The 14707-nt window shown below is 44.2% G+C and overlaps 1 protein-coding gene across 2 annotated transcripts in view; it reads right to left on the bottom strand.

Annotated features, from left to right (window-relative positions):
* Nucleotides 1-4884: 4884 nt before the first annotated feature.
* arhgef12b (Rho guanine nucleotide exchange factor (GEF) 12b) overlaps nucleotides 4885-14707 on the bottom strand; it is a 53395-nt gene continuing 43572 nt past the window's right edge. For both annotated transcript variants that reach the window (XM_083697521.1, XM_083697522.1), the window contains 17 exons: nucleotides 13929-14095; nucleotides 13635-13781; nucleotides 13328-13413; nucleotides 13121-13246; nucleotides 12537-12651; nucleotides 12125-12225; nucleotides 11710-11787; nucleotides 11396-11471; nucleotides 10848-11015; nucleotides 10543-10630; nucleotides 10365-10439; nucleotides 10156-10250; nucleotides 9560-9877; nucleotides 8517-8798; nucleotides 7878-8107; nucleotides 7362-7434; nucleotides 4885-6998 (listed from right to left, as the gene is read on the bottom strand). In XM_083697521.1, the coding sequence (XP_083553647.1) occupies nucleotides 6988-6998; nucleotides 7362-7434; nucleotides 7878-8107; nucleotides 8517-8798; nucleotides 9560-9877; nucleotides 10156-10250; nucleotides 10365-10439; nucleotides 10543-10630; nucleotides 10848-11015; nucleotides 11396-11471; nucleotides 11710-11787; nucleotides 12125-12225; nucleotides 12537-12651; nucleotides 13121-13246; nucleotides 13328-13413; nucleotides 13635-13781; nucleotides 13929-14095 (2236 nt within the window). In that variant the 3' untranslated portion in view covers nucleotides 4885-6987. The remainder of the gene's footprint in view (nucleotides 6999-7361; nucleotides 7435-7877; nucleotides 8108-8516; nucleotides 8799-9559; nucleotides 9878-10155; nucleotides 10251-10364; nucleotides 10440-10542; nucleotides 10631-10847; nucleotides 11016-11395; nucleotides 11472-11709; nucleotides 11788-12124; nucleotides 12226-12536; nucleotides 12652-13120; nucleotides 13247-13327; nucleotides 13414-13634; nucleotides 13782-13928; nucleotides 14096-14707) is intronic.

Genomic DNA, 14707 nt, shown 5'->3' with positions numbered 1-14707 from the left:
TAAGTCTGCCAGGAAATTGAAAATGACCCCTTCAGTAAAACTGTCAGCTGCGAGGAAGACATCAGAGTCTCTCTCGAACACACAAGGGTGTTCCTCTAGCCATAGGTCAGAGTGGTGTGTAACCACGATCTGGCTGATTACTTCCTTAGTGCACAATCTCTGGTCGGCTTCAAAGTCACTCAAGCTTCCCTCTGCCAGTGAAAATGCGCTCGCACTCCTGTAGATTGTTCTGATTTTACAGGAGCTGCCATCTGCCAGCTGGATGTCGTTCCACCCAGAATGCTCTGAGTTCACAGGGGAGACGCCACTTATACTCTCCACAATGTCTGGAGGGGGAGTTGATGACTGAGATGACTTGTTGGACTTTGATTGATGAGAGATGAAATACACCTTGTCAGAGCCCACGTCCATGCCTCCCAAGTTGTTGGACTTTGATTGACGAGAGATGAAATACACCTTGTCAGAGCCCACGTCCATGCCTCCCAGCATCTCAGATGACGTAGCACCAGAAGCCTTTCTACCTCTGACTGGCTCAGGAGAGGGCTGAACTGAGGCAATGTTCTTAATGACCCCGGTAAGGGTGGCATCTACCTGCAGAGCTGCTTCCTGGATCATGTAACGGGTCAGCTTAGGTGACCTGGTGCCAGGGCTAGATGACATCGACCACGGCTCAGAGCTCGCTTGTTCTCCCCCCATTTTGTCAAGGAGGCAGTTGATCACCTCCTGCGTCCAGCTGTCCTTGGCAGATGATCTACATTAGGGTAACATTACAAGAAATAACAAGCAAGGAAAAAGAGATGTTAACATGTTAATCCTGTACTTAGAAGTCTGCTAAAAGAGCGTAGGCTACATATTACTATGTGTCCAATAAATGTTTCTCCAAATGAATCACACAGCATAATGAAGTAGAAAATTACAGCCAACACAGTCGGGGTGGGGGGGGGGGGGATGTAGATATAGCCTCTCTTTTGAATAAAATCCTTATCAGCAATTATTAGAGTAAGTTTTTAAAGCCAAAATCTGTCATTTGAAAAACAACAGAGTGTCAGCCCTGCCACATAAAGCTGAGGGATGGGGTTGGAGGAATGTTCCCACTCTCAAATTCAGAGACAGAATTCTAGATGCAAGAACTGACGTCTGTGACATCAACATGGGGGTTTTAAACATATTTTGAAGCTATAGAGTATTTGTTTATGTTCCTGTCTTTTGTAAACATTGGAGTAACATAGCCTTATATTATGGGCTACGACAGGACAAGACAGGTGTATTAAGCTGATGAGGCATCAAAAAGTGATATTCTTCAAGAATCAATGGCTATATATCATAAATGGTCAAGAAATGTGTGTAGCAATCTAGGACTGCCACACTGTCATTTCTACATACCATCGAAGAGTAAACAAGCAACCAATGAAAACAGTATTGATAAGCTATGTTTTGGTTATTATCAGGTAAGACAGTTGTACTACTCGATTACGACTACTGAATAACTGGGAATCTTACTTAAAGACTGTGGCTTTAAGGCACGATGATTTTGAACCTACCTCTTGCCAGAAAAGCTGTGCCAAGAGCCAACGCCTGATTTGCGTGGCTCCACGGTGAGGGAGCGCAGTTGCCGTTCCAAATCAACAAGCTCTTCCTGGATGTCGATGCAGCTGGAAGACTTGCTGTCTTTCCTGGACATCTCAGTCTGAGACAAAACCACCTTCTGAGACTCCTCAAAGCTGCTAGCTGAAGATCCTGGTCTTGACAAGGATCCCCTGGTTGCTTGGATACTCAAAGCCCTCAAAGCGTCGACTCCCACGATGCGGGCAAGGGCTGGTACGACGGAGTTCAATGCAGACCCACTTATGAACTTGATAAAGTCTGTGCAGTTTTCAGCAAACTCTCCTTTCGTCATCTATTTTGTTCAAAAATCAGGGGGTAGAGTGCCAAAAATTTGTATTGCATTATTTTTCCCAAAGTCCCACATGCAGCAACATTAAAATGGTAAAGTACCACAACCGACCTCGATCCCTAACCCTTAGTCTGAAAAATAAACTCTAGCTACACCTGATTTACCCTTCACTGACAGGATATTACTACTGGAACCCATTTCTTAAGTGCTACCACCACCACCAGCACCACCACCACCACCAGCACCACCACCACCACCACCACCACCACCACCACCACTACAGTCTATCCATTCCACTTCTATGCATCCTAGCTCAACGAGTCTATCATGGTTGTGTTTCAATGTCCCCACCAGCATACTGCCTACCTCTAGCTATAATAGAAACCTATGGCAGAAGTGGCATGTATTAGTGTTTATACCTGCTGTATTTTCTTAACAAGATATACAGTAGATAACACTAAAGCCCTTTCCTAACTGTTAGAAACATGATTCCTCGCGTCCTTTCCTCCGTTCTCCACTCCTTCACTTCTCAAAACGCATTGGAGGAGAACATCTAGGTTCCTTCCCTTAGATATTCTCCTCCCCATGCTCTTTGAGAAGGACAGTAGTGGAGGACAGAGGAGAGGACGGTGAGGAATCGAGTCTCTAACAATCGAGAAAGGGCTTTAGTGTTATAAATGTGATTAATGGATGTGGACCTATACCAGTTGCTAACAAGATTCCTACGATCCATTCTAGCACTTTCTGTTCCTGTGCTAAAGCAATAAGAGACCTGGTTGCTGTGGAAACTCACCCCATCATGTATTTCCTTTGTGAACATATTCCATTGCCTGAAAAAAACACAACAGCAGAAAATGTCACCAGCTTTGAAAAGGGCTTATGAGTTAATTACTCAAGCAAAGATATGCCAAACCAATAAGGAAATCAGTGTCAAGTAACTATGAACTATGCTTTGTGATTCCTAAACAGCAATCAAAAAGGACTTACTCATTAGTCAGATTTTTCAAGATGTGAATAATGATTGGAGCAAAGTTGAGGGAGTCCAGGGGGGGTAATTCTCCGCTACTCTGAGTCTGCAACTCATTTCGGACACACGATATAGTCGATGCGGTCCGGTCTGTAAAGTCATGAGCAAACAACACAGATGCCAGGTCAGAAACCTGATTTGTCCATTTAAACTACTGTAGTGGAAATAGCAAGAAGTGTACACTAATATGAGTCAAGTGGAAAACATTTAACTGGCATACATCATCATCTTCTGACATCTGATAGCGTGTGAATTACAATGACAGTACAAGCCTACAGTCAGTGTTTGAATAATTTATCCCACTCAGGGACGGACTGGGGGGGCGATACGCTGCGCGAAGCCCACATATCGTGTCGCTCACCGGCCCCGCAGTCCACAGGTCGACCGGCACATCCACCGACCTCACGGCCCACAGACCGACCGGCCCACCGGGAATTCTCCCGGTGATCCAGATGGCCAGTCCCGCTACTGATCACACCTCTCCGGACTCTATAGTCTACTATCTTAATTCCTACATGTCTCTAGATATGGATAGAGGTCAAGTCTAACCATCAGTGTCGGCGCTCTGCTCCTCTGGTTTGTCCTCGGGTGATGGGTGTTTTGACGCCATCTTCTGGCGAGGAATATAGCTGATGGCATATCACATATGGCATATTACTGGAGTGCTGCACATTTTCAAGAATGTCGGCAGAACAAGTTTCACCCTCCCCCTCTTACTTTACGTTTTGCAAACCCTCCTCTTGTATTAACACTGATCAAAGTCATACATCGTGATAATGATGAACTCACCATCTTCAGTAGTCCTGTCTTCTAGAATTGGCCTTCACCAGAAGGCCTGAAACAGCTGTGTATCCTTGATATCAATGATATTCATTGAATACAACAATGTGCCTGTGTTGATTGAGCAAAGTCAACTATGCAAACTTTAGGTCTGCGTAAAGGTCTAGAGTTGATGACGGAATCGGTCGCTAATTGTGACGTAACAATTAAACTAAAGCCCCAGTCCTTACCAAAATACTAGACATAATTTCTTGTGAACGTTACTGTAAACCCAACTTCCCCTTGGCTTTCTCTACTATAATTATGCACTAAATAATAATGTCAAATATAATACAAAGCGCATTTCTTTTTTTTTTTTAACTATGAACCGCTCATCCAAGTCCGCTCATCCATGTAATGGTTGAGAACAATTCATAGTGGCCACCTGAAACTGTGTTCGTGTGTGGCACAGAAAACGCATGCACACACGAAACTATGACAGTCAAATCCTGTGTAGTCCATAGCGTGCTTATGTCCAACGTTGCCATGTGGGCTTTATCTCAGTAATACAGCAATAACACAAAACTGGAGTACAGCTGAGCTGAGCATGTTGCCCTTCTCGACTTGACGAGACCCCTCTGGCAGCCTGCCTGTGAGCTGGGCCAGTGCCGATGATGATGAGTCCTGCTGTGTCTAACGAGTCTGGGTGGGGGGTCTTAACTTCTGTAATCTAAAGCTCATCTTGTCTCGCCACCAAACTTTCCCAAAAGTCTTAAAATGGCCTCCGTTCACTTCTCTCCTACAGTATGCTTTATGACTACTGCTGAACGGAATAGGTCCTCGCCATATTTACCTCACCAATCAATCTATCAAATCAGTGGTTATGAAGCAAGGGAGACAAGAAGAGCAAGAGATGGGAATTAAATACTTGTGAGGAAAGGTTTACTGCTGTCACTGTAGCTAAATCAAACATTAAACTGAAAGCTCATTGTCTACTGAGCTGCAGATTGTGCTGATCGTATGAGAAAGACCTAGCTCCAGTGAGTGCCTTAGTGTAGTGAGAAGTGGCCTTTACTATCTACAGAATTAGGAGTAGGAGATATACATTCATTGCAATACCCAGACAATAAAACATGAACATCTGCCTTGTAACTTACAGGTAATATTCACATCTACCTAAAGGGAATAATGCTCAACCATCATCAGTGTTTCCAGCAAGCTTCTTTAATGATATTTCAACATTTTCAGTTTTGTGGTTTTGGCCAATATTCCCCAACTCATATTTCCCTCCCTCGACCCAGGAAGATAAACTGAAATAAAATGAAGACACATTTTCAATCTTTCCCTTCATTTTAAACAGTAGATCAATCAAATTTAAATCTCTCGTCTAAAAGAACTATCCATGTTTTCAACAGAGCCAGAGACCATATTAATAATAGTACTCTTAATAATATAATAAAAATATAATAACGTCTAGACAAAAATAATAAAAATACAGATTACATTAATATTTTAGGGATACCTTGCAGTCTTTTATTTTTTCCTCTTTTTTAGTAGTTCTGTTAAAATAATACATGATTGTATGATGTAGAAAGCAGGAGAAAAAAAAACAAAAAAAAAACACAAGGAAATGTGAAGATTGCTCTTACTTTAAGAGATGCAGTGTTGGTCATAATTGTACACATTTTTACATTTAAAATAGTCCATAGAAGTCCTTTTTTAAAGTTTTTTTTTTTCTTTTCAGCTTTTTTTTGCAGTTTACTTCTTTTTCCATCCAAGAATCCAAGCCACGACTTCATATGCGCACACAGTCTTCTGGCTGGGCTAACGTTGGAGTAAAAGTAATATATTTTTTGTGCCTTGCAGTCTCTTCTCAATCCAACCATGAAATTGCAGAGGTCCTGTGCTCTCACCCCAGAAGCTTATTTGTGAGTGAAGAGTTCCTCAGTAGCTTGTATCCATGTACAGTAACGTAGAGCATTTGAGATCCAAAAACGGTAAAAACGAAGGTAGGTACAGTTTACAGCAACTGGGCACAGAGCTGAGGGGACATGCCCCAGTGTAGGTGGGAGAGGAGGAGGAGAAGGGGGGGGGGTCCCTGTCATTAGGAATGAAATGAATACTACATGACTTCAGGGAAAGTTAATACCAGGAATGATACTGTCCTCTTGTATTCTGCTATGTCACGCCACGTGGTCCCCAAGGACCACTAATACAAGTCTGAGGAGATACAGTCACACCAAAAGGTGAAAAAATAGATCTCTTATCATTCTATCACCTCACCACTGGCAGCATATGACTGAAATATCTCTCGAGCCAAAAGAGATTTTATTTTCGTATAGGGTCTTGTGGTCCATCTCTCCTCTCATGGACATGTCAAAAAACATCAAAGATCTCAACGGTAGCCCCCTTTTCCCTATCTGCTGTGAGCCAGACTCTGCTCGGTAAATGGAGCTACTGCAAACACATGAGGATCAAACTCCTCCATGGATAGATGTATTTTATTCCCATCTCAAGACCTGATGCTAAATAGGCAGGCAAACAAAGACAACAAAGGGATCAAGAACGGGAAGCTTTTGTTGCATAATTTGATCAACAATACTTTTATCTACCCCCAGTCATCTGCACACTTTTTTTTTTAACTTTCAGTCACACGAGTGCACAATCCTCTAGGGGTAGATGTGTCGAAGGAAAGGTAAAAACCAAGGCCAAAACCACGGCCCGACATATAGGGGTGCTTAGATTGGACTATACCATCCGGTATGGGGTATCACTAACGATCGAGAGTGGATAGTTCCAAAAGCCAACGCATGCAAGCAACGGGAAGATGACACTCACATCAAGACTGTCCAACGACAACGAAAATCTGTGGTGAAAAGAACTTCAATCCTTATCTAGTAATGTCCACATTTCTCCTGATGGGTTGATCAACTCTGAACAGCTATATTCATATCCGATATGTTAAGATATGTCAGATATCTTAATATCCGGTTGCTTTTCCTTTCGCCTGTGTTTGTTTCTTGAAGGGGGGGGATGGTTATGGGGTGTAGAAGAATGGTCCTGGTGAGGAGGCCATGGAGGGTGACTTCTATCCTGGTTTCCACGTGTCCCTGGGGGTTCTGCTACCTCCATTGGGTCTTTCCAGTCTCCCTTGTTGGCCACAGCAGTGGGGGGCAGGGGGTGGGGGGGTGGGTGGGTAGGTGGTGGGGGCATGGGGATGACAAGGACAGGAGGCTGTGTCATCCCCTCCTCCTCTGTCACTCCTCTGTCCTTTTGATGTGGAGTTGAAGGAGGATCTGTGTCATCACTAACTCTTATCTGGAGGAAAAGAGCAAGGGGGGGGGGGTTCTGTGAGATCAGTGACAACAAAATAAAGTGACAAAAGAATAATAGAATAAAATAGAAATCCGAGTGACAATAGAATAATAGAATAAAATAGACATCTCGTTCCGAGTGACGATAGCCTACTTATTCTGTTTACTGTCAGATCTGTTGTTTTGACTTCAGGCATTTTCTGAAGCCTTTGAACTGAAGATTTATTTAATTGGTTGAGTTCTATCTATTCTCCACACATTCCAAAGCTCTTGCCAACTTACTGTACATCAATCGACAGTATTATTATATTCATTATCAGTAAAGTATCAATAATTCACAAAGTGGGTGGAGGCGGCAGCACTGTACCTTTGTTCTCCTCCGAGTCAGTAGCTGTTTCACTCAGCCTCCGTCGCAGTTGATTATACTTTATCTCCACTTCCTGAAAGCAGATTGTTGACACAAATTTAGCTCTAGTCGAACAGATGAACGTACAGATGGATGGATGGGTAAAATTAGATGATGCATTCAATGGATAAACGGCAGAAAACATACAATGGATAAATAGGCAGCTTGACAATCAGATATCTTGATGCCTTGTGTGAGATTTTATGAGGACAATTATCAGGGCTTTATTTACAGTGTCCTGTGTAAGTAATGGGACAGGGAAGCATTTTTTTTTCTTTTGGTTCCCCACTCCAAAAGTTTGTATTTGAAATCAAACAGTTACTGTGAGGTTAGAGTAGAGATTCTGGCTTTTATTTGATGGTATTTGTGTACATATTGGTTTCACCACTCAGAAATTACAACACATGAATAGTCACCCTATTTTAGGGTAACCTATATAGCTCATTTCAATGCATTTCATTCAAAACGCTTACATACCTTCAGTTGCTGCAGGTTAGCCTGTAGGAGTCGTAGGTGGGTCATGACCTGCCGGCTGAGGTTGGGGCCGGCGCCCCCTGTCTGTGAGGAAGAGGACAGCAGCTTCTTCAGGTCGATGCCAGAGTCCCCCGCCGAGCCCCAGTGGGCCCCGCCCTCGCCACTGACTCCGCCATCATCATCCGTGCTGCTCTCCCCCGAGCCTCCGTAACCCTCCAAGACCATGTAACTACCTGGAAGGAGAAAGGGAAGGGGGGGGGAGAGAGAGAGAGAGAGAGAGAGAAATACATGTTAGGGTCATGGAGAAGACTCCCTCTGAAATGGGGATGATACATCCTATGGGTGTGCCAATCTCATCATACTTGTATTCGTATCCATTTGGTCAAACTTGATACTCATGATCGGATTATTCATAGGTGTGCTTTAAGTGCTCAAAATTGACGGTAAGCCTCTACCTCAGGTGCACTACCTCACTGAGGAAGATGTTCCTTTACTCAGTCACATGTACTCAGTCAGCGTGGCTTGCCAAAATAAATCTCTCACCATGAAGTATCTATTCAGTTAGTTTGTGATGAATAACTGAAGTGAAATTTCACTAGTAACAATATATATTTAGTGTTAAAAATGTCCCAGCCCACTCACCGTACTCCTCTGATGTCTCGAAGAAGCCTGTGTCCCCAGAGGGCAGTTCGGGGGCACCCTCCTCCCTCCCTCCCGCCTCTCCTGGCCTCTCTGGGCCGCCATTCTCGGAGGAGACTGTAGAGGGCGCTGTGGTCCTAGAGCCAGAGTCACCGCTGTCCTCTGGGAACCGTAGGGAGGTGGTCCTCAGCAGGCGGCCCCCGGGGGCTCGGCCCTTCCTCTGCTCCTTCTCTCCCTCCTCTCTGGTCACCATGTGGTTGAGGAGGACCTGCCTCAGGGCTGCCACTGGGAGAAGGGGGAGACATGGCTGTTACAGTGGAGATACGATCTCTAACAGGGTTTAGGGTCGTCAGTTCACATTTTAAATAACTTGGCTCACAAAGTGAATTAAAATTCAGTTTCTGAATTCACAATTACTTCAGTAAATCAATGGGCCCAAGAATGGGCCAGTCTTGGACCAGGTCTCTCTTGAAAGATAGATTTTATCTCAATGAGACTCACCTGGATGAATAAAGGTTAAATCACCAACTGCCAAAGAGTTCCGGAACACTCACCACCTAGACTGCCAAGTGTTTTATGTGGTATCTACCTAGCAACAACACTTTGATTGGCTACAAAATGAAGCATCATACGTAATTGCATTTTTGGTGAATAAAGTCACCCTGGGCAAATGAGTTAAATAAAAAACCTAATTATGGATTTAATTTCAATTCACTACTAATATGTAGTTATCAGTACGTTTTTAATCATATCATGATAATTCATTTATTAGATACACTGCAACACTCACAGTATACAGAGGGTGTGGACGTATTCTGCTTGAAGGGATAGTTCACCCAAATTACAAAATCAAATATGTGATTTGCTGATTTGGGTGCACTATGCCAAAGCTAGAAAAATCACAGGTTCTTGATGGAACAAAAGCATAGTTGTAGAGTAGTAGACCGTACATGAAGAGGGTGCATTAGACTGTAATACATGGTTATGGTACAGTATAGCACCGTGCGTTGTTAGTCTACTGGAGTAGGCCAGGGGAGTGAACTCACAGGTCCTCAGGGCCTCCTCGGCTTTAGATGGGGGGATTCCAAAGGCGTCAGGTTCCTGGTGGTCGACGGCGATGCCCTGGCGTGACCTCTCCTGGAGGAAGGGTAGTCTGTCTGCCAGCTCGCCCTCTCGGACGGCTCCTTCTTCCACCTCCTCCTCCTCCTCTTCCTCCGCCACCACCTCCTTCACCTCTTCCTCTTCTCCCCTATCTGGCAACGGCGACTCTTCCTCCTCCTCCTCTTCCTCTGATTTGACACCCTCAAATGGATTGGACCCTATGGGCGGGGCTTGCAGACCCGGAGAGGAAGTGACTTCTTTTTCTAGGGGACACAAAGATGTTGGTGGAATCTATGTTCTTTCAGTAGTCGGAATTAAAGCTCATACCTTCAGAGAGGGGTTCACAACTTTTGCTTTGACTATTGTATGTCTGATGTTTAATATTCCACTATCGTAACAAGTACTATTAAAGATCTCCAAAAGTGTGTTCATGTAGCCGGTCCGCACTCAAATAGATAAAATAGGTTAAAGGTTTAATTTGAGTATTAGTACATTTCTTTCACTGCTACAACAATGGATGCTCTTGTTGTTGTATACATACCTGGGGACTGAATACTTCCGGTAGAAGTGCGGTCGGAGTCTTTGCCTATTTTGGGAACCGCAGTGCTGATGATCTCCACAGCGTCTCGCTCCGCACTAGAATCACAAACAGTTCTGGTCGTTTAGAAAGCAAAGCAAGGTGAAACATCGACAGCATCACTCGAGATGATAGTCGAGCACACAGCAGCCCAGATGGCACAGGGAACTCACTCTGTCTGAGGTAAAGGTATGATGAGCGGTTTCGTCTTCATGGTATCTGCCCTCTGTGTGATCAGACACTGCCACCTAGGGGACAGAAGACCACACAACAGGTTGGGTTTCACGGAAAACAGAACTGCCAAATGGGATCCGAGTCGACATTTGCTTTGAGCAAGGTAAAGACGCTTACGTTTTCTGCTCTGAGACGGTTTGAGCCATGAGCTCGTAGATCTGGGCGCCGTTGTCCGACATGGACAGCACGAAGAACGACTTGTTGTCTGCCAGGAGAGAAAGTACATTAGGCGTGCTGTTTTTCTTCCCCAATAAAATACTGTCTTCCTTCCACACAGCTCCAATTAAAGACGTAATAAATAGGCATTACAGGTGGAATTCTAAGTTGAGATCCTCGTGCGTAACTAAAATAATGCAGAAAAACAGTGATTGATTGATTGATGATTGGCAAATAAAACACGGTTTGGTTCGGTTTGAACTCACCGGTGGCCACTGAGCGGACCAGCACGGTGTTGAGTTTGATGATGGGGCTGAAGATGTGCTTGGTGTCGGCCGTGCCCGCCAGGTTCTTGCTGTGGCACTTGAGGACCAGCCGCTCGTCCTGCTTCTGCAGAAGGACCAGGATGTCCTCCAGGAGCAGAGTGTACAGCTCTGAGGAGACAGGAGGTCGGAGGTCACACTGGTGGTGCACTTCCAAGTTGTTATAAGTAAGAAAGAACGTCTACCCAAGGTGCTGATGAACAGAACTGAAAAATTCTTCTCTAATTGCTGTGATATTTATTCATCTCGCCAACGTTTCGGCTCAATAGCCTTCCTCGGGGCGATAATACACAACCTAGTTGTCAACTAGCATGTGTTATGTCCCTGATGTTCACTCTCTTAATTGTGCAGTTTTGTATCAAAGTTGCAAAACTGAAGAAGGAACTCAACATTTGTACTGTGGTAAAATGAGAAGTGTACGGTACAATGAATTAACTCAAATGCAGTATTCTCTCTCTGCGCAAAAACACATTTCATCCATGTCAACGTACCGATTGTCTTGTCTTTGTTGACCTTCCAGGAGAGAGGTCCCTCATGCACCATCTTCCTCTTGGTGAGATCCATATTCTACAGGAGAATGTGAATCATCATCAAAACAGGAAACTTTAGTTTCTTTTTTTCACATTCTTTTCCTTAACATTTTGGGCTTTTACAGAGTAGAAAACAATCATAATGCCAAACAAGAATACAAGGCTACAAATAACAGACGCAACAACTTACAGAAATTCAAAATAAACAAACAGGAACCTTAAAAGGAACCTTTCTGATTAGAAGTGAATGGGAGAGTAGTGGAACGCCTCCTCACCTTGAACTCTGAGATCATGGGGTTCTCACTCTGCTTCAGTGAGGACAGGTCTAACCGTCTCTGGTAGTCCTCTAGTCTCTGTAAGGATAGGAACGTACATACACACACACACACACACACTTATGAGCACTGAACAATCACAGATGTTGTCCTGTGGTAAATAATGAATCATTATATTACTAACCAAAACATTGAACATACCACATAAGTAACAGGTGCTTGCTAATAAACCACCTGCTCCATCATTTTAAGCATTTAAATCGTGCTCCTGGTTGTCCGATCACAAGTATCATCCAATTACCAGTATCACGTCCTAATTTACGGAAACAAGTAATACGAGATGTGACCATGTGACGGCATGTGACCACCAATGTTGGGTCTAATCAATGGCGTCTATTGACACGGTCCTGGTTACCTGTTTGTTCTCTGCCTCTTTGACGGCCTGGTTGACATAGTTGAGTATCTTCCTGCAGCAGTCTCCTGCCCTCTTCACCTTGTCCCTCTCCTCCGTGTCCTCTGGGGGTCAGAAACAACAACCAAACGTCAAGCAGTCATCCATCATCAACTCTTCATCTCATTGTTAATGTGGGCCGATAAGTGCACTACACCAGAAAGTGAACGAGAGTTTTGAGCTGGAGGGGGTGGGGGTGTGGGGTGTGGGGTGTTAGGTAAAGGGGGGCGGGGGGTGCAAAAAAGGGAGGTGAAAGACAAAGCAGTTTTAAAAAGACAAGGTTTAAAAAGTGTGCAGGTGAGGCAAAAAACACATTGGGGGCATGTAGGGGAACCTCACCACAGGAACAAACATGTATTGTAGTTGTTGTGAGTACCTGTGTACTTGGCTATGCTCTCCAGCAGTAGAGGATACTTGGTCAGCCTCTGCATCTCCACAGGAATGATGTCCTTCAGCTGCAATCGGCGACACAGGCGGTTACTCTCCGCCTCCTGCAGGTGAGGAGAAAGCCACAAAGGATTCATATACAACATTCACCATCTTAGCCTCACCCCCGTCCTCAATCGTCACACCTTCTAAATGCGTTCTTCTGTCCCTGACGATGCCTTCAGAATAGCCAATTGTATTGTATTCAGACTACAAAATAATAATGAGATTGTGTGATCCGCCTCGCGCTGATTTCATAGGCTATTCGTGAGGTCGTCCTTTTTTGCTAACCCAAAAGTTGCTATTGCTTACAGTTTGAAGTTGAAGTTAACGGTTAAAAGTAAGGAACTCTAAGGTTGTGATAGGGTTAGGGTTAAGTCAGGCTTAAGGTTAAAGGGAAAGTGGTTAAAAATCGCTATCATGTTATGTCTGTGAATCAAGTCCTGGCTTATGGCTCATTTTGTTATGATGTATTGTACTGTACTGCACGTGCACTGCATTATATTGTGCTGTAATGCAATGTATATATTATACCTGCATAAAGGAGGTGAAGCGCTGGTCTTTCTTCTGCCTGGTCTTGATGAGCTCCAGAGCGAAGGGCTGGTTACTGCAGAAGGTGCCCACTGCTCTCTTGATTTTCTCCTCCTCCCCACCGCTGAACTATAGTGCGCACACACACACACAGTTAAGTCCCATGTTGTAACATTTCAATACAATAAATCTGATGGTCGAATCTCTTACCCATGCAAGTACATCGTCTCCTATCTGGCCGATTACTGACGTTTCGTTCGTCTTCCGAATGACAGTCATCTGTTCTGTTATTGAGACTGTAATGCGCAGAGAGGAAGAGAACATTAGTTCAGTTACCGAAAATGGTGGTTGTTGCTGTTAACTTTGAAGAGCAAGTACAGTGGTAACCAGGCATGGGCCAAAAGATCAAGAAGGTGAACTTTGTTTTAGCTTTCCTGGCAAGCTTAACCAAGCATACCAACAGAATTTCACCCAAAAAGCCCAAGCCTAATTTGGTGTGGTGGTGACCAGTGTGTACCGTGTAGCTGGACGATCTCCTCCAGGTTGGTGAAGATGTGTTTTATGTCCCCTGGAGGCAGGATGCTGTCCCTGGTCAGCTTCTGGTAGAAGACGTAGTCTAGAACCTTCAACATCCTCAGGTGGGCTCGCTCCGTGTAGAAGAGCTCTGTGGAGTGAGTGAGTGAGTGAGCGAGAGAGAGAGAGAGAGAGACCATAATCGACATGCATAAATGAGTTGTTATGGTTCAAGTAGACTGCCATCATTGGGTATCCCAACTCAAGATGGGGCCGGCCAATCATATTGCTGCCTCACCGTTGATGGCTTCCTGCCTGTTGATTTCCTGAGGCGTCAGGCCTGCCAGGACCTCTCGGCTGACCAGCTGCTGCCAGTTGGGCGGGTCCTGCTCACACTCGATCTCATTCCCCTGGTCGTCCTCACTCTGAACGTCCGGTACGCTGAGACCGCTTATACCGTCCATCCTGAGAAGAAAAGAGGAAAAGAGTGATGAGAAATACAGTGGGAGTAAGTAGTACTGAATAACTGACTTTGATAGGTAGAGAGAGATGGAGGGGGGGGGGGGGGGCTCGTAACTCAATAAATTCATGTGGCTTTGTGAGTGTTCCTTGAAATTTCATCAAAACTCCAATAATTAAATTTTGCTGACACCTCTCACAAGCTACTACCACAGACTAATTGCCTAAGTTTATTAAAAAAAAAAGAAAACGCAAAAAAAACAATTATCCAACTGTTTTACTCATGTGTAGGGTCCTGAGGATATCTTGACTTGTTTTTTTTTCTCTTGTGCTGCAGTTCCATCCCCCAGCACCAAGAGGACAACATTACTCCATACACAAGTTGCAGACCCATAATACTTACAATACCTTAACTAGAATGCATATAAAGTTCTCTTTTAAAGACATTCATTGGAGGATTCCAATCATAAAAGCACATTTAAAGTTTAAAAAACGTGTGAAAATCTGTAAACTAACTGTCTGGAGTGTGGAGACACATGCAGTTCCGCCTTGAGGATAAACCTTGAATTACTAATAATGAGACAGGTCAGGTGGTCAAGAAATTCTCAGGCCCAAACT

The sequence above is a fragment of the Argentina silus genome, assembly GCF_951799395.1.
Source record: "Argentina silus genome assembly, chromosome: 2".
Lineage (NCBI taxonomy): Eukaryota > Metazoa > Chordata > Actinopteri > Argentiniformes > Argentinidae > Argentina > Argentina silus.
Note: the sequence above shows the minus strand (reverse complement) of the source record. Positions and strands in the feature narration are given on the sequence as shown.